The 19805-nt window shown below is 47.4% G+C and overlaps 1 protein-coding gene across 1 annotated transcript; it reads right to left on the bottom strand.

Annotated features, from left to right (window-relative positions):
- Positions 1-1134: 1134 nt before the first annotated feature.
- Positions 1135-19057, bottom strand: LOC145821985 (uncharacterized). The gene is made up of 5 exons (XM_082918553.1): positions 19037-19057; positions 2548-2733; positions 1898-2461; positions 1714-1812; positions 1135-1419 (listed from the first exon to the last, which is right to left on the bottom strand). The coding sequence occupies exons 1-5, from the start codon at positions 19055-19057 to the stop codon at positions 1135-1137; spliced, it is 1155 nt and encodes a 384-aa protein (XP_082774679.1).
- Between the last annotated feature and the right edge of the window lie 748 nt (positions 19058-19805).

Genomic DNA, 19805 nt, shown 5'->3' with positions numbered 1-19805 from the left:
AAATCGAACGAGTACGTTAATTCGACTCTCATTTTGATCAAAACTGTTTTCGTAGAAAGCAAAAACGAAAAATGGTTAAAATGATGAACTAGGGGCACAGTTGAGCCAGGCGTTCTGTCTTTTCCCCGTCACCGACGTACTTGCCAGAAGAGCGCTCTACCCGCCAGAAGAAATAACGGTGAGCTAACGGCATCGGGCGTGAACCCGCAACTTCCTGTTCATCCATCAATCATCCTGGGGAGGGATGAAAAATGAGAGATTGAAGAATAGAGAGGTGTAAGTTGAGAGAAAAGTGAGGAAAAGGGTTTTGAGAGAAAATCCGAGCTTGAGAGCCGAGTGATATGAGAATCACAAATCAGAAAGGGTGGGAAACAATACCCAGATTGAACTGGCTCCTCGTGGTCCGAGGTCCCCCATCTTCGGTTACGCGTCTGTGTGTCGTGTCTCTTTCATTTGACGGTCTCGTCTTTTGTTTTGAGTCTCTCCCGAGCGTGTCTCGTTGTGTTTAGGTCGTGTACCTTTATATTTGAGTCCTCCCCGCTGTGTTCGGTTGTAGGCTCGATATCCCGGTTTGAAAAACCCTCATGCGATTTCAAAAATCGCTTATGCTCAGAATGCTGTGCCATTCTCTACATTGGAACGTGTTCCGACTCCAACCGGTTCCATCTTTGAGGTCCGTCCTGATTAGATTGGGCTGTCTTGTTTGAGAATTGCAGTGTGCAGAATGAACTGAATGCTGTGTTTTGGGCTGTATGCAGATCAATCCCCAACAGAGTAAGGGCTGTGTGTCTAAGAATCAGGCAGTGGGTTGCTTGGGTTGTTTCGGTTGTTAGCTGTTTAAGTTATCTGATTATTACAGTGCAAGTGTTCAATTTTTAGACAACCAATCAATTCCATTTACATTGAGGTGTAACATGATGAGATGCGATGCAACGCATGAAATGTGTAAATGTAAACACTTTTTCAGATAAAAAGGCTGTTTCATTTCACTATCTTTTCAAATGTACAAGCTTTGGAAACAAAATCTGCCTGCGGCAGTACAAGGTAATCTATCTACCAACCAAAAAGAAAAGTACAAGGAAAGGAAGAAAAGATAACAAAAATCTGCATCTGTGTCGATCACTCCAAGGGCTGTCAGTCTGTCCTGGTCCTCTTCCTGGACGAGGGTCCAGGAGCATCAACAGCGTCGTCATCAGAGCCTGAGCTAGAACCGTCTGCGGTCTCCTCCTCCGACGACCCTGCCTCCGCCTCTGACTCCTCGTCGTCGTCATCGTCCGGGACTGGAGCCCGCGAGCTGCTCCCGACGTGAGTACGCCCACCCCTAGTGCGGGGAAATATCCTGCCCTCCTCATCTCTCCCCCGGGCAGGGACAGAAGGTCTGGCTGGAGCACCTCCTGCCATGGGAATCTGGAAGGGAGGCTGAAAAAGCACACAAAAAGTGAAATGCATCAGTATACTGTAGACAGTTTATCAGTGCAGAATGCAATGTTGAATACAGTGTATGAATGCTGTGAGCAGTTTATCAGTGCAGAATGCAGTGTATGGATACAGTGTATGAATGCCGTGAGCAGTTTGTCAGTACAGAGTTTAGTGCAGAATGCAGTGTATGCAGTGCTCAGATACAGTGAGATCAGTGTATCAGGTGTTGTGCCGTGAATCAGATTATGCGAAGCAGTGTATGAATGGTTTGAGGCCAGTGTCAGAAGGACATACCGGTATGCTGTAGACAGCCAGAAGGTCAAATGTCCGCTGGAGCATCCCCATCATCGAGGCATTCATCGCCAACGACTGACGGGTGTACTCAGGAGAAGCCTGCAAAGGTATCAGATGCATTAGTATTCTGTGGAATATCAGTAAACTGAAGTGAGATAACTGTACGAAGTGCAGTGATACATACCGGCGGAAGGTCGGGGATGTCAGTGAACTCATGCCCAGCTGGTGGAGGGGCGAAGGGGATCTGATAGGTCGCCCCACCCTGCCCCTGGAAAGTCAGCACAGCAGGCAGGGCAGGCCAGCCAGCTCCTCGTCCTCCCCGCGCTCCGCCCCTGCCACGGACTCGGGCCCTCCTCGAAGATCCAGCCCCGGCTCCTGCTCCGGCCCCAGCCGCCGATGCTACAGGCCTGGCCCCCTCTGCTCGACGACCGCTCAAAGGTCGCATCAGGTACGTTCGCACGTACTCCTGATAGTCGCCGGTGCCTCGGAAGCCGGCCTCCTCCCAGCCGATGGAGTAATCATCCAGCTGCTCAGGGGTCAGCCCCTCGGTCTCCCTCATCTCTGCAGGAGGGTGAGCCGGGACTATCTGCTCAGGTAACCCGCGGGTCTGGCGTAGAAAACGCTCCCCCAGGTACCAAGCCCGACAGACCGGGCCCTCTAGCAGAATCCGGAAACGCGAGGTCTCCTCAGCACCAGGGAACCGACCCCGCATCGCCGACGGCAAGGAAGCCCATGGCCGCCATGTGATCTGAAAGTAACAGACAGTTTGTTATCTACTGTTATTGAAACATGCAGTGGGAAAGCGAAGCTAAACGAACTGAAAGTAAAGGATACCTCTGTGGGGGTGATGGTGTCGAAGTATCGGCGGAAGAAGCCGAATGTCTCCCGAGGTCGCCGGGTGCATCCCCCGTCAAAGCGACTCGAGAAAGGAACAGCCGGAGGAGGCTCCGCAACTGGTACAGGTGCAAGCCTAGGGAAGTAGGCATAAACCCACAACTGCAAAACAGATGTCAGTATGACCTTCAGATAAAGCAGGGTATACAGAATAAAGCAGAAATGGCAGAGCCGTGTGTTGTGCAGTGTATTGTGTGCAGTGTACAGTGTGAGCAGTGTACAGTCAGTGTAAAACAGAATGTATGTGTGTGCCGTGTGTACAGTATACAGTAAGTGTAACGCAGACTACAGTGTGTGCAGTGTACAGACTACGGAAAGTACGAGACAGAAAGGAAAAGTGGAGAAGAAATGTACCTCCCAAGCCCGCCAGTAACCTCCGAGCAGCTGGCCGCTGCCGCGAGAAGCCGAGCTCATATATCCGTACAAGGTGGCCAGAGCAGCGCCGCCCCAATCGAAGTGCAGAATATCTCGGACGTCCACCAGTGCACTGAGAAGGCAGAGAGGCACGGTGTTCGCCCGGTCGGCGAAGATAGTAGTCCCGAAAAGGAACATGAGGAAGCCCCGAGCATATCTCTCCACGTCCTCCTCGGTCATCTGAGTCTCCTCCCCCAATGCGGGCAGGACCCTGAACTGTGCCTCGAACCAGGAATAGCGGACGAAGCCTGGGCGAGCTAGCGGAGGGGCCTCCCCCAGTAAATGAACCTGAGCGGCGGTCCACTCATCCATCGCTATGTCGAAGGGGATCGGATCACCCCCTACCCCGATGCCTGTGAGCATCGAGAAGTCATAAGGGGTCATCGTCATATCCCCTGCGGCAGAAAAGTGGAAAGAATCGGTGGTGTCCCACCACCTCTCCGCCAGAGCAGCAAGAAGAGGTCTGCAGGTGGACAACCTAGAGAGCCCTCGGCAGAAGGTGCCGAAGCCCGCTCGGTCCACGATGCGCTGGACCGCATCAGGGAGCTCGTCATACCACTCCCGCGCACCAGTATTCCCATACCCGCGAATGGTATGGGAACCCTCCTGCAAACAGAAAACAACAATTGCAAGACAACATTCAAAATGCGATTTTGAAAAGAAAGATATGGCATGTATGCAAGTTTGTCAGATTCAGGCAGATACCGGGTGCCGGTGTGCTTATAGAAAATACGTGTGCTGTGTCAGCGTGTTTGGGCGTTTCAGAACAGATGTGGCATGTGTGCAAATCGAACAGATTCAGACAAATACTGGGTGCCAGTGTGTGTGCAGTAGAATACAGTGTGTGCCGTGTGTTTGGGTGATTCAGGACTAGTGCAGTGTGTGTGCATGTGTCAGTCTCAAGAAGATATCAGTTGTATGTATGTTTACAGTCAACTACGGTCTACGGCATATCAGATTTCAGCAATTAAAGAATACAGCTAACTATGGCAGTTTTGTATCCTACATTGCAGAAAGTAAAGCAGAAGATGAAGAGTTACCTCGGGAGTGCCGAATGAAAGGTGGGAGGTAGGCTCGCGTAGCAGTAACTCAGGGGGCGCGTACCTCTCGAAGCTCCGGAACTGACGCAGGCCGTCAGGGGGCAGAACGTGGATCGCCGGCCGGTAGGTCGCCGGGTCGAACGGGCGCTCGCTCAGTGGTAAGAGCTCGACCCCGGGGTCCATCTCGTGGTCCGGGGGAGTCCCGACACGTGGAATGTCGTCCGCCATGTAGAGAGTGGTGTGAAAATGGCCGGAAAAGGAAAACCGAGCCGGAATACGAAGAGTCAACTGAAAAGTCAACTCCCGAGAGGGTCGGAAATGGCCGGGAAGGCCGGAATGTGAAAGGACACGGAAATGAAGAGGAAAGTGAGGGGAACAAACCCCGAGAAGGCGAGAACGCCGAACGAGGCGCCGAAACGAGAATGTGATCGGTGGAAAATGTCCGAAACGCGAAGAGAAACGCGAATCCGACGACGAAACGGGCGTAGAACGCGAAGAAACGGGCGAAAAATGAGACAGAAGCACTCTAGAGAGAGAGGGCAAGAATTTTCGGCGGTGGAAAAGTGAAGAATAGGGTTTTCAAGCCCTATTTTTATAATGCCCGAAGTGAAAAGACAAAACTGCCCCGATTCAGCAACTGTTTGCCGGTCGGCAATGTTTTGTGCCGGCCGGCACTTTTTTTGTGCCGATAGAATTATTTTTGTGCCGACGGCCAGCCGGTGGCCTCCCCTTTCGGCCGGTGGGGTTCCCACAGCCTTGTTTAGGCCTTTTGAGTTGTTTTGGGTCTTCATAGCTGAAGAAAGTGCAAGAAAGCGCATCTCCGACATTCAACCGGCCTCCGTTTTGACTTCGGGCCGTGTCTCCAGTGCGTGGCACTCGAATTCGTGCAAGGTGTATCCTTTTTGTATCCTTTTGAATTCAAAAGTTGCCCCATGTGTGTTGCACGAACTCATCACACTACTTCGGTGCATTACATCGCGCTGTCACGCGCCACACATTTGCATTGTTATGCACGTGTTACATGCGTTGCAACACGCACCCCTTTGCATTGTCGTACACATTTCTCATGCATCATCATTGCATTTCCATTCCATGCATTGTCATGCATTCCGGAATACGTGCGTTGTTGCGCATTTAAGCCCATTTACACTCCGTGTGGCATGCACGTCACACTTGGCCTTGCACTTGTTAGTGCATTGTATTTTGTTCGCGCTATTTTGCGCATCGCACTATTTTGTGCATTGTATTTTGTTCGCGCTATCTTGCGCACCTTACTTGCGCTTGTTAGTGCATTGTATTTTGTTCGCGCTATCTTGCGCACCTTACTTGCACTTGTTAGTGCATTGTATTTTGTTCGCGCTATCTTGCGCACCTTACTTGCACTTGTTAGTGCATTGTATTTTGTTCGCGCTGTTCTGCGCATTGCACTTGTTAGTGCATTGTATTGTTCGTGCTGTTCTGCGCATTGCACTGTCTTGTGCATTTCAAACCTCGCGCTGTTCTGCGCATCGCACTGTTCTGTGCATTTCAAAGTTGTTCGCGCTGTTTTGCGCATCTCATTGCATTTTGCATGCATTCCATCGCACTGTCTTGTGCACTCGCGTTGCCTAACGCATTGCGCTATTTTGCGCATCATACCGTCGTGCAAACCCCCCGGTCTGGCGAGACCTTAAACACGCACGGTCTGGCGAGACCTTAAACACGCACGGTCTGGCGAGACCTTAAATATGCACGGTCTAGGAGACCTTAAATCCTTTGGAGGTGCGAAACCTTCAGCGCATTGTCACGCGTCTTGTAAATACCCCCGTGGTCTGGCGAGGCCTTAAACACGCATGGTCTGGCGAGACCTTAAACACGCATGGTCTGGCGAGACCTTAAACACGTACGGTCTAGGAGACCTTAAATCCTTGGAAGGTGCAAGACCTTTATTGCATTGGTGTGCACACTATTGCTTTGTACATATCTTAAGCCGCGTGTTGTCGCGCATCTCATGCAACATGCATTTCATACATCATTTGCATTTCAAAAAAAACAAAAAAAACATGCATTGTCATGCATACATTTTGCATCCCGGTCTAGGAGACCTTAAATCCTCTGAAGGTGCAATCCCTTCAGTGTTTGTCGTGCCCGAACGACTTTCGGTGGTCTGGTAAAGCCACCTGTCTGTGCTTGCGATGAGTTCCTAGAAGACCAACTGGGACGGTGGAAACTAGAGTTCGAATGGCTTATGCCTAGAACGCAAAGGTTCGGGAGTTCCGAGACTAAAGTCTGGTTTAAATACCCAGAGGTTTACCCTCGGCTTGAAATCTGTATGGAAGCCCCATAGGTTGAGGCGGCATGTCTACGCCTCAGTTCTGGATACTGAACCAACCTAGTATATCACCCTGTTGGTAAGATAGGGAAAGTTGCAATCATAGTCATTGCATATGTGCATTGTCTTGCATTTGCATTGTAGTTTGCATGCATTCATTGCATCACCTTCCGCCTTTGGCTTGCGCCTTTCCAGGTTGAGCTTGGTCTGGTATGTGTCCTTACTTTTCATGTTAGAACACAGTTCTTGTGTATCGCGCTGATTCCACGTTGATATGTTGGTTGAGGGTTGCGGCACCTTTTCTGTGTTACACATGGCTCGTATGTGTGCATGCCTTTCCTAGGCAAGATTTGGTTTGGCTTGTATGCCATATCCATTGTATCCATTCCATTGCATATTTGTAAATATTGCATTGTAATATTGCATGCATTCATTGCATCACCTTCCGCCTAATGGCTTGCGCCTTTCCAGGTTGAGCTTGGTCTGGTATGTGCCCTTACTTTTCATGTTAGAACACAGTTCTGTATGTGTATCGCGCCGATTCCACATTGATATGTTGGTTGAGGGTTGCGGCACCTTTTCTGTGTTACACATGGCTTGTATGTATGCATGCCTTTCCTAGGCAAGATTTGGTTTGGCCTGCGTGCCATATCCACCCATTACATTGTAGTGTAATTTTTGCATCCGGCATTAGGATCGTAGTCCTTTCTCCAGCGGGTTGTTTCCCCACTTGTGTCATTCCACCCAATACTTGTTCTTGCGTCTGTCTACAATACTCATAGTTCAGTTGACCGTTCTATGGTAGACATCCTTGTTACCTCCATCAATCTATTTGACATAGGTGTGGTTTCGAACCGCTCGTGATTGGATCACGATTCAATTGCTTTGCATGTAGCTTGCATTGTTTCAATTACATTGCATCTGCATTTGCATTGTTTATACATTGTTTTGTATATATTGCATTTCGTTTTTCATCCATTTTGCATTGTCATGCATGTTGCTAACAATATTGTACCTGTTAAGTTTGTTTTCTTTTCAGGCACGATATTGTATGTACGGTTCATTTGAAGCTGGTGCAACCAGACGAGCCGCGCAGGTATTGTATCTCCCGAGTGAGACGTATTGAGAATTCCATAATTCTCTTACATCCTTTCTGCATTGTAGTGTAGTTTGGTATGCTAGCTTAAAATTGTTGCATGTTTGCTTCATTACAGCTTTCTTTGCATGATCATAAGTTATGCTCAGCTCTGTGCATTGTCGTGCATTTTGCCCCTGCCTTCGGGCGCATATCTTATTTGTATTGCATGTTTGTCTAAGTCTTCGGCCTTGTCAAAAATGGGTCGTCTCTAGGCTTTGACATTCACTCCCGTCATTGTTATGACTTTCGAGTTCTGTCAAAGAGGGGCAACTGTAGACACCCCATTTTTGACCGTCCTCAAGACTCGGACGTCACCGCTTGAACACTCGGTGATTATCCTTGTTTGTGTTTGTTTGGAGTTCCCGGAGGTTTTGGCTCTCGCGCCCTACCTCAGAATCTCCGAACTTGACCGTTCAGTGTCCGGTTTTGCACCGAACACTTGTGTTTTGCCTTGGAAGGGCAGGGTAGGGCTTGTAGACCATCCCCACCCATCACCGGCAGTGGCTAGAGGCCACTGGCTGGTTTTTGCTGCCACCGGCAAAATAGTTTGCCGGTCGGCACTATTTGTTGCCGGTCAGCACTTTTTTGTGCCGGTCGGCACTTTGTTTGGCCAAGATGGCATTTTTTGCCGGCCGATTGCTGTTCATCTGCTTTTGCAGATATTTTAGGACAGCTGTATAACTTTTGCTCCCCTCCATACACGTGTATGGAGGGATCTCCCTCTTGCAAAGCTTGTTGAATAAGCTTTACAAGAGGCTTATAGAGAGAGCTCTCTCTAAGGCTTAGAAAAAGGAGAGGCTTAGACATTTTTGAGAGAGAAAAAGACAGAGGAGAGCTCTGGTTTTTCTAGGGTTAGGGTTAGATACACTCACCTATCTCTCTTTTCCTCTCATTTTGTACACTAGGTGTTTTGTGTCTCACTATTGCACACAAACACCTAGTGTTTCACCTTCCTCTAGGAGCTGAGGTTCTAAAGAGTGTGTTTTGAAGTTTTGGTCTTGGATTCAAGCTCAAGGAGGCCATTGGAGCATCTTTGTTGAAGAAGGCATCAAGGGTGAGAAACTAGTCTTTTTTTTCCCCTTTTTTGCATTGATTTTCTACTAGTCTTAGAGCTGTTTTTGTGATTATTGTATAACATAAAAAAGTTCTTTTTTTAAGCCCTCTTTATTGTTTATTAAGAGTGTTTTGTTGTTTGAGGGGTGTTGACCACCCTTAAGCCCCAAAAGGCCTCATTTTGAGCCATTTTGTGTTAGCTCCGGGATTTTGGTGTTGAGGTATCTTCACCACTGAAATCTTGAGGGATTTCAGTGGTGAAGATGATGCTTTGAAGTCCCAAGAAGGAGAGGGCCACCCCCTCTCCTTGTTGTCCTTGAAAAGGGCACATTTTGGCCTCTTAAGGAAGCCTATGCTTGAGTGTGTGTTGAGCATGTTTGGTTTGTTTTTCATGCTTATATATCCATGATATAACATGATTTCAAGTTGGTTTTGGAACCTTATGCATGTTTAGCATAGTTGCCATGTAATGCCTTATTTGTGCCTTAACATGTTCTAGGTTGTTAGCCTTTGTTGGAGCATGTTTTAGGCTTGTATTTGTGAAGGTTATATGCTTATTTTGCCATGTTTTAGATCTGTCCATAGTCGTTTGGGTCGATTTTAGCATGCATTATAAGGCTCCTTTGCATTTGGGCTTGTTGGCCTTGAATATGTGCATGTGTAGCATGCCATCTTTGCATTGTTTTGGTGATTTGGGATCATTCTATATGTCATTTCAGTCCCATTTCCATGCTTGTTTGATTGCCTCGCATGTCTCTTTAATGCTTTGAAAGCATGTTTTGCAATGTTCCATGTTTTGGCCATGGTGTATGCCTTTGTATTTGGGCCACTTAGATGCCATCTAAGTAGTCCTTTAGCTTTGTTTTAACATGCTAAATCTATTTTTAGTTGTTTAATGCATGCCATGTTTGGTCATGATAAGTGTAGTTCAATGCCTTATCAACTTGCCTTGAACACTTGGACTTTTTGTTGCATGCTTGACTTGATTTATAATTTGATTTGGCTTCATTTTATAACATGATTTTAAGGCTCATGTTGCATGCTAATTTGTCCATGTTTCCTCCTTTCAAGTGTGCTTGAATGTTGTTTGATTCATGCTTAAGTGTTGGTCCTTATGAGCATGTGTGTGTGCATGCCATTTAGCTCTCACTCTTTAGCACTTTTGGCTACTGTTTTAGGCCTATTTTAGAGTCGCCTAATTCATGTTTAAGTCCATCTTTGCATCCATTTGCATTGCCATATGCATGCTTGTATGCTTGCATGAGTTGATTGCCATGCCATGTTGCATTCCTAGCTTGTATGTCTAGGTTGCATTGCATTTCGCATGCATGCCTTGTTCCTTGAATTGGTGATAGGAATTGGGCCTTATTTGTTTGATTGGTTTGCATGCATTTGAAACCAAAGTTGCATACTTGGTTCCTTGGGCCATCATGCATGGAAATGCGTGATTGGTGGTCCGAGAACCGAGGCACATGTCCCTTTGAGTCATCACAATGATAAGGGACATGGTTAGTGCATACATGTCTTGAAATATGCTGTCATGCCTTGTTTTGCCCTCTGTTGCTGTGAGTTGCAGGTTCTGCAGGAATACTCTGCCGACCGGCAGTGTAATGTGCCGACCGGCACATTTTTCTCTGCCGACAGGCCCTATTTTGTGCCGATGGCCATACCACACTGCCGGTGGAAGTTTCATCTAGCCGGTGGTGATCCCCTCTGTCCAAGGATGTAGTCCTGGGGTTTTGACAACCTCCAGAGGAGGAAAGGGAGGAAAACAGAGGCAGCTTGCGCATGGTGGCGCGTTTCCCGAGACGCTTTCCTGCTTTAATTAATTTAATTTAATTTGTTAATTAAATTAGTTAATTTGTAATATTAATTAGCTTGCGTAGTTAATTAATTTGTAATATTTATTCGGTCCCTCCGAGCGAGGGCAAGTCTGTAATAAGTGTGGGTGGGTGTGTGAATGTCTTCCAATCCCCACTTCTTTCTTCCCTTTTACTTACCTGCTTTGATGGTTAGTATTAGGTCACGTCTAATTTAGCATACCTTATGCTATGCATGTGTGCATCCATGCATTTGTATTACATGCATTAGGCTCGGTACATCACGCTAATTGCATCAATACTTCAATTCCCAAACTGAATACGTGATAATTGTGCATTTTCACATGACATGTTTAGGATAGCCGAGCCTATCTTAGCGACATTTTGTATGCGATGCATTAGGCACTTCACATGGACTTGGATCATGCATGATTACTAACAAGTTCTTTGTTTTGGCGCGGAGTACTATGTAAGTATTTCCGCTTTAGCATATCGCATGAGTGTGAATGTTACCATAACAGCATGCTTAACATGTGGCTAGATGCTTATGTGTTAAACTGTTTTGAATGCCTGTGGGTGAAGGTTGGGTTGTTTGAGTTGGAAAAACTCGTTGGAATCCGTATTTTAGCCTACTTGCGAGTAGCAAATTCCAAAGCATTTTCAAACCAAACGGATATGCAATGTTTATTTCCAAATTAGGCAATCTAGTCTATACTTGTTTGCTGTGCGCATAACATAGTAATTCTAGGCTAATAAATGGAATAAGAACACGTAAAGTTTTCAAAAACGGATATCATGGTTAGTAGAGGCCGGTCTTCGGACCGGGCGAAAGGGGGTGCTCATAGCTGACCTTCCCCGATCGTACCCAAGCTCCCGAGCCGAGACAACTCCGGTGATGACGGACATGTGGCCTTTGGCACCGAGTCAGGGTTTCCTAAATTTCCCCATTTTAAAAATATTTAGGTGGCGACTCTGTATCTGGCAAAGCAGTCCATGTTTGGCACTACTTTTTCAAAAAATCTGTTTTCTCAAACGATTTGCCAGATTTGGACTCTTTGGTTCAGATTAAGAACCGTGACACAAATCGAGAGTCCGAACTGTAGCGCGAGGCCCCTCCCCGGGCGCTGTTACATTGTGTCATACAACCCTAGCATATATATCACTCCTTGTCACCTACCCAAGCCGGAGGTGTTCATTCCCGACAGCATCGACTTGGGCATGTTGGACATCTCTCGAACCCAACCTGAACCAATGGTGGTGATCATCAAAGGTAGAACGGGGATGATTTCGGAGGAAAGTAGGGCTGTTGATTCAGGGTCTGAGGAATTTGGGAGCTGTGCTGAGGAGGTATATAATCCGAGTGATTACATTACGCCAGCAGGCTAGGTTAGGCCGAATGTGAAATTACAGCGGGGTGGAGATTTGTGTAATCCGAGGGGACGGACTTGGTCAGAGGATAGATGACTTGGCAGCTCTGGAAGAGGACTTCGCTGACCTTCTGCTTTTCAATGAACACGACTTAGGAGACACGACAGTCAACTGGTTTGACTCTGAGGGGTCAACAGAGGTTACAGGGTGGCTTGACGACCAACCAGATGTTGCCGAAGAATCTTAGCCGGGATAGGGCCTGTTAATTACAAGGGCATCAGATGTGGCCGGAGGGCCAGGAATCAAAATGCATCGCCGGAGATCGTCGGTGCCAAGAATTTTGCTCGAGATTTGGGCATTTTGAATACAGGAAATGTTGAACAGCAGGCTGCACTGACGCAGTTGGAACAGAAAGGGATCGAAGATTCTGAGAGAGCTAGGAAAGCCAAAGCTCCTGTGGGGATTGAATGTGCTGTGTGCACAGGAACAGAACGTGCTGCGAGTATAGGAATGTAAGGTGTTGTGGGCACAAGAATGGTTGTAACGGAGCTGGATAGGTGTCTGTCAGCTGCCGATGGCATGTGGTGGGAAGACGATGACCTACGTCTTGCCCACACCGATGAGGACTGGGGGAGTAACCAGCCGGACGATACCTGGTATATTGGTGAAGTTGACCATATGACTAGGAGTGGGCGGTATTTCAAGCCCCCGCACCTAGATTAGCCAGAGGCATCTAGGCAGGACAAGGAATCGGAGAAGCAGAAAGACAAACTACTCGAAGAAGAGGTCGTGCTAACATAGTTGAAGAAGATACAAGTAGACATCTCCATCTGGGGACTGCTTATGGCTTCCCGTGTTCATAGACAAGCTGTCCTATCGGCAATGGAGAAGGCCAAACCCTCAATAGACACCACGCCAGAACAACTGGTGGGATTGGTTTTTCCGGGAGGGGCAACCCCGATGTTGACCTTTTCCGACAAGGAACTGCCGCCTCAGGGCGTGAATCATAACAAACCGCTCTACATCTCTGTGGAGTGTAGAAACAAATTGATACCGGTGGTTCTTGTCGACACGGGATCCGCTATTAATGTATGCCCGTCAAGGATGGCATATGCATTCGGGTTTAAGCCCGCGGACTTTGTGCCAACAACCCAGGTGATAAGGGCATATGATAACACAAGTAGAGAGGTGATGGGGACTGAAAATTTAGACCCAGGTTGGTCCAGGAGAACACAAGATTGACTTTCATGTCTTGGACGTTCCCGCAACCTTCAATCTACTCCTGGGGCGGCTGTGGCAGCACCAGGTGAAGGCAGTCTCTTCCACCTTGCATCAGATGTTGAAATACGCTCACGGGAAGGGGGTGGCTATAGTTTCTGAGAATTCGTCAATCCATCCGCCGCCAGAAGTGTCTACACTGGTTTTGGAAATCGAGCATGGCACGGAGGATGTGTTCCTATCAGGTTTCACCCTAGCTGAGGCTCGGGTCGTGCAGAACATCTTAGCTACTGATGAAGGGCTGTATGTTAGCGCTAGTCAGTATACCTCATGAACAAACTCCAGCACATCCCTGGGATGGGACTGGGAAGAAGTGGCCGGAAGGGCATCGCAGTATCGACCGAAGGGCTGCACAACCCATACACGTTTGGTTTGGGTTATCTGCCCACCAAAGAGGACTGGGTGAGGAAAGGCAAGGAGATGGCTGGGAGAGCCAGAGCAAAGCAGGCAGGGAAACCTTACGAGTTAATGCACCGACCCATCCAGGGTATCCTAAACGGGCGCTTTGTCCAGGAGGGGGAGGACTTTCCATTCTGTGGCTTCCCAGAGCCATGGTTAAATGCGGAGAAACGTCCCTTGCCAGGGTTTGAGATCCTCTTCGACCTATAGTTATCCGGGGATGATGTTGCTGCGGAGCAGACAGATCCATTAGCTGAAGTTGAGCAATGTGAGACAGTGGATTCTGAAGACACTGAAATTAAAATGGGGGTAGCGCTGGCTTGCCTACTTTCAGATCCTTCGATCGTATAGAAGTGCTTGCGGGATAACTTCTCGGTGTCCATGATCGGGAATGAAATGGCTGCGAGCCCACCTTCAAACATTTTGGATGCATCCATCGCACCCTCCCTTATCTGGCAGTATGATGAGGGATTTTTCTCAAGCAGCACCGGGTCAGGTAGTGAGCCGAAATCTGATTCCACCAAGTCTGTGGAGTCGGAATCCGGCACCAACTCGATTGAGTTTGAGTCCGGTATTCCCGGGGGTCATAACCTGGATGCCACAATCCTGTCTAGGTCAATTTTTTCTTTCTCTTTTGAGTCTGTTGTAACAGAAGAATCAGACGATTTGGACGTGATTAATGAGAATGGAATGGATATGGTTTTTGAGTACTTTTCTGTGCCCTTGATTTATTGTATTAATTAGGACTTTCAAAATTTTGATGAAAACAACAAGGAAGAGATTCCTCCAGTTTTACAACGATTAATTGATCAAGAGCAAGAGAGATTTGTTAAACCCCTAGTTGATGAAATCACTACAGTTAATGTTGGTACTGAGAAGGACCCGCAGCTGGTCTAGATCGGGTCCACGTTGTTTTCAGAGAAGTGCGAGCGCTTAGTCGCTTTATTAAAAGATTTCAAAGATGTTTTCACGTGGTCCTACGAAGACATGCCTGGAATCGATCCGGAGATCATACAACACCGGATCCCTCTTGACCCAGAGGCCCTACCCGTTAAACAGAAACTCAGAAGGATCCGCCCGGACTGGGCTCCCAAGATTAAAGAAGAAGCGACCAAGCAAATCGATGCAAGGTTCCTGCTGGTATCTGAGTACCCAACTTGGTTGGCCAACATCATTCCGGTGCCAAAAAAGGATGGCAGGATTTGAGTATGTGTGGATTTTAGGGATTTGAACAAAGCCAGTCCGAAAGACGACTTTTCTCTGCCACACATCGATGAGTTAGTGAATTTCACTGCTGGGCATGTGTTGCTTTCGTTCGTGGATGGATTCTCAGGCTAGAATCAGATATTGACGGCACCCGAAGACCGGGAGAAGACTGCTTTCACCACTCCGTGGAGGACATATTGCTATAGGGTGATGCCATTTGAGTTGAAGAATGCTGGAGGTACATGTCAACGGGCCGCGACCACGATATTGCACGACATGATCCACAAAGAGGTTGAGGTGTACGTAGACGACATAATTGTCAACTCCAAAGAAAGAGAGGGCCACTACACCGCCTTGCAAAAGTTCTTCCAAAGGATCAGAGAATTTCGGTTGCGGCTGAATCCTCATAAATGTACACTCGGTTTTACTATAGGGAAAATGCTGGGGTTCTTGATTACACAGAGAGGTATCGAAGTCGACCCTTCCAAAATCAAAGCCATCTTAGAAATGCCACCACCAAGGACTAAAAAGGAGGTGCGAGGCTTCCTGGGTAAAGTGCAATTCATAAGACGATTTATCTCAAAATTAACCCCGACTTGTGAACCACTTTTTGGTCTCCTGAAGAAAGGAAAGAAATTCCAATGGGACGGCCGATGCCAAACTGCTTTTGAACAGATCAAGCAATATCTACAGAACCCGCCCGTGTTGTCACCGCCTGAGCCGGGGAAACCGTTGATTTTGTACCTTTCAGTGCTTGAAACTACGATGGGCTGCATGCTTGCACAAGAGTCTGATGACAGAGTGGAGAAGGCCATCTACTATCTGAGCAAGAAGATGCTGGAGTACGAGACCCGCTACACTCCATTGGAGAAGGCTTGTCTGGCCCTGGTATGGGCTACCTGGAAGCTGCGGCATTACCTGTTAGCTCACTCTGTAATGTTGGTTTCAAGATCAGATCCCATCAAGTATCTCTTCGAGAAACCGACACTTACGGGTAGGCTAGCTCGTTGGTTTCTTTTGCTTTTCGAATTCGATTTGAAATATGTGACTCGCAAGTTAGTAAGGGGGAGAACGGTAGCGGAGTTCCTAGCCGATCACCCAGTGGAAGGGGATGAAGCAGTTGAGTACTTATTTCCGAACGAGGCCATTCTGTACGTCGAAAAAGAATTTTGGACAATGTACTTTGAGGGGCGTCAAACTAGTACGGGTATGGGATAGGAGTGTTGCTGATAGCACCTGACAATTCTCATATACCTTTAGCATTCAAACTCTGATTCAAAGCCTTGAACAACGAAGCAGACTATGAAGCATGCATTGCTGGTTTAGAAGCCGCCCTAAAACTAGGGGCAAAACGGTTGGACGTCATTGGGGACTCGAACCTTGTTGTATCTCAAGCTAAAGGAGATTGGAAAGTCAAAGAAGAAAAAATGAGAATCTACCACCAGACCTTGGACTTGTTGATTCCTCGGTTCGAGAAGCTAAACTTCGCTTATCTGTTAAGAGAGAACAACAGGTTTGCAGATTCATTAGCAACTCTATCTTCCATGATACACGTTCCTTTCAGGGTCTGGATGCGTCCAATCATCATCGAACAGAAATTTGCGCCGGCCTACGAGCTGATTGCTGCCATACATGAGGTACATGATGAGAACCCCTGGTATTACGATGCCTGGAATTTCTTGGAAAAAGAGGTGTATCCACTAGGGGCAAATGCCAAAGATAAGAGGGCAATTCGAAGAATGGTGCTCAGTTCATCGTCTGCGGGGGAAAACTGTATAAGAGAGGTCATCTGGGAATGCATAAGCTGTGTGTTGATGCCGAAGAATCGAAGCGCCTGATGGAGGCTATCCATGGAGGAGAGTGCGGAACACACATGAACGGGGTAATGCTAGCCCGAAAGATCCTTAGACAATGTTACTACTGGTCCACCATGGAGGAGGATTGTATCGGCTTTGTGCGGCGATGCCACAAATGTCAGATCCATGCAAACCGCATGAACATCCCGCTATCGAAGCTGTACAATATGACTTCGCCATGGCCATTTTTAGTTTGGGGAATCGATGTGATCAGGGCTGTCACTCTGAAGGGGTCTAATGGGCATGAGTTCATTCTGGTCGCGATAGACTATTTCACAAAGTGGGTTGAGGTCCAATCTTACGCGGTGTTGAAGGCTTCGTATGTTGCAAAGTTCATCAGGAACAACATCATCTGTCGTTATGGGGTCCCGAATGAGATTATTTCAAAAAACGGTTCCCACTTCAAGAAGGAAGTGATTGACTTGTTGGAAAAATACAATGTGGCTTTTCATAAGTCATCCACATATCGGCCTCAGACCAATGGAGCAGTTGAGGCCGCCAACAAGAACATCAAACACATTTTGCAGAAGATGGTGGAAACCTACCGGGACTGGCTAGATAAGCTACCATTCGCTCTGTGGGTTACCGGACTTCAATCAGAACGTTTACTGGGGCGACTCCGTATTCATTGGTCTATGGGATGGAGGCCATTCTACCTATCGAGATTGATGTTCCATCTTTGGGAGTACTGGCTGAGTGTCAGATAGCCGAAGCAGATTGGCAGCATAGCAGATTCGAAGAACTCATGCTCTTTGATGAGCACAAACTGAAAGCACTATACCATGTTCAAGGTTATCGGCGTAGAATTGCCAAGGCTTTCAACAAGAAAAGTTAAGTCCAGGAATTTGAAAGAAGGAGATCTGGTGCTCAAAGACAACCAAGCTCCCATCCACGACCCTAGAGGTAAGTTCAGACCAAATTGGACTGGTCCCTACATCATTAAGGCTATCTGGTTGGGTGGAGCTGTCGTTCTGACGGACCTAGATGGCCTGGAGTTCTCACAACCGATCAATATGGACAAGTTGAAGAAATACTACCCCTGAGTGACTCGCTAGGCCGAAAACCCGAAAGGGCGACCTAGGCAAAAGTTAGAGCATGAAAAATTTGAAATTACAAAAACTAAGCTCGCAAGGTTGAAAACCCGCAAAGGTCGACCTTGGAAAAAGTTAGAGCGTAACAGGTGAGGGTTAATACACGAGTGAACCTAAGCCGAACTACGTAAGGCTTGATTCCCATCTTTGGGATACGTTGGCAACTTTATCTTGAAGTCCAACCATAAACACTTCCCCGATCAATTTTGTCCATGTGATTATGTTTGGTCATCTTTGTCTATTTTGCATTCAAGAGCTCGGTTTGTCATCTCCAATGCATTGCTATTCAGACTAGGGGCAACTTTCCAGTTGCTGGAATCCAGGGTTATGCATCTCAATGACAGATCTCATGCATGTCCAGTTCTGATCCATATCGAAAATGGTTTTGAAAAGTTTTAATAAAAGTTAATTTTGCTCAAAATTAATCTTTTTACGACTTAGACCATTTTTGGACCAAACAAAAAATTTTCAGTACCCACAACCTTCAATTACATTGATTTCAGTACAGAGTTCTCCTACTCTTTAATGCAAATTGAAGTTGCTTTTTATTACACTCATAAAAAAAACTTGAAAGTTCTGATAAAGCAATAAATTTGGGGCATAGATAGGTCCGGTGTTCCTGCGCCCCCTCCCAGAGCTGGGCAAAGCTTCTGATGCCAAGCTGAGCCCAATATGTGCCTCTTCATTGAGCCAATCTATGCACTCATCAGATAAGGTCCAACTGAAAGTGGGAGCGGGGGCCAGAAGCTCTCTCGTCCTCCATGCCATGGCATACCGAGCTAACTGGGTACTCTATCCCCTCCGCCGGGCAAGTTTGATCATGTCCAAACTGACGTAGGAATCGAAATGAAAAGTAGAAGACGCAATGTGTCAGACCAATCAACTGAATCCCGGGCTACCGGGATATGTTGTAGCTCATTACCGGTAGATTGAGCCAAGGACAGCGCCAAGCAATGCGGTCTGCGGACAGATTGCGCATCCAGTCGAACCACCATCCCTCATCAAGGGCATTGACTAGACATCGTCGAAAGAAGTAGCTGCGAGCTGAGTATGCTGGGCAAGAGTCCACCACCTACAATTTGTCCATCAACCACACCTGAGGAGGGATGAAAATTGAGAGATTAAAGAATAGAGAGATGTACGATGAGAGAAAAGTGATAAAAGGGTTTTGAGAGAAAAATCGAGCCTGAGGGCCGAGTGATGTGAGCAATATATATGTGAGGAAGGGTGGGAACGTTACCTGCAGCAGTAGTGGACTCCCCACAAATCTGGTCGTTTCCCGGCGATGAAAAGCTTCCAAGCCCGTCAACGTCTCGGCCAATGTCATGGCAATACAGCTCTTGCCCTCTTTCAAGCCTTGGGCAACTTTGATCAGACGAATGCTAGACCCGCTGAAGCCTGGGGCAAGCAAAAAGTGAGATAGCATGCACAAACAAAGGGCATGACGCCGAAAACCTTGCCAGTGGTGATCGCCATGGTCGCCAGCATCGGAAAAACGATGAATCAGGTCGAGGATGTCTAATTCTCCATCGCGGATCAAAGATCGAGCGTCGTGCGTAGTGAGCCCACGCATTCATCCTAGGGCTTGAGCGTGGCCGAAGCGAAGCTGGGGCAAGATTTCTTCGTCATGTTCAGATTCCATCAAAGCTTGGAAAGCTTCAAAGGTAGGACACACCTCTTGCCCGCCAAAGCTAAAGACATGTGTTACCGGATTGCAAAACCTTGCCGCAGCATGGAGAAATGGAAGATGCAGCGGAGTGCGACTGAACGTGAATAGTGCATTTATGCCGAAGCCCCGAAAGTTCAACTTTTCTGAGCCGTCCAAGGTAGCGATCCAAGCTGTGAGATTTTGGATGAGAAATGCCTCCATTTTGGTGTAAAACTGAGATGGAATGAGAGAACCACGAAGCTGGAACCTTTATGGAGGATACGGCACTGTTCGGAAGACACGTGTCAAAAATCTGGAGGTCGCCAAGCCAACTGGTCGGCCGACCACTTTTTCTAGTCGACTAGCCAGTTTTTCTGGCCGGCCGACCACATAATTGTTCTCCAGGGTAAGAAACTGGTCGGCCAGCCACCTTTGGTGGTCGGCTATGGAGGAAAATTGGTTTTTGGTCTTTTCCTAGTCTCTGGAAGTGAGCTCCTAGCCTTTCCATGTATTGGGAGTATTGAAGGTCCACATTTCCCTCAGTTTCGGGTGCATTCCGTCGCTCGGTTTGTCTGA

This window comes from Camellia sinensis, chromosome 3, assembly GCF_055761805.1.
Source record: "Camellia sinensis isolate YWXY chromosome 3, ASM5576180v1, whole genome shotgun sequence".
NCBI lineage: Eukaryota > Viridiplantae > Streptophyta > Magnoliopsida > Ericales > Theaceae > Camellia > Camellia sinensis.
Note: the sequence above shows the minus strand (reverse complement) of the source record. Positions and strands in the feature narration are given on the sequence as shown.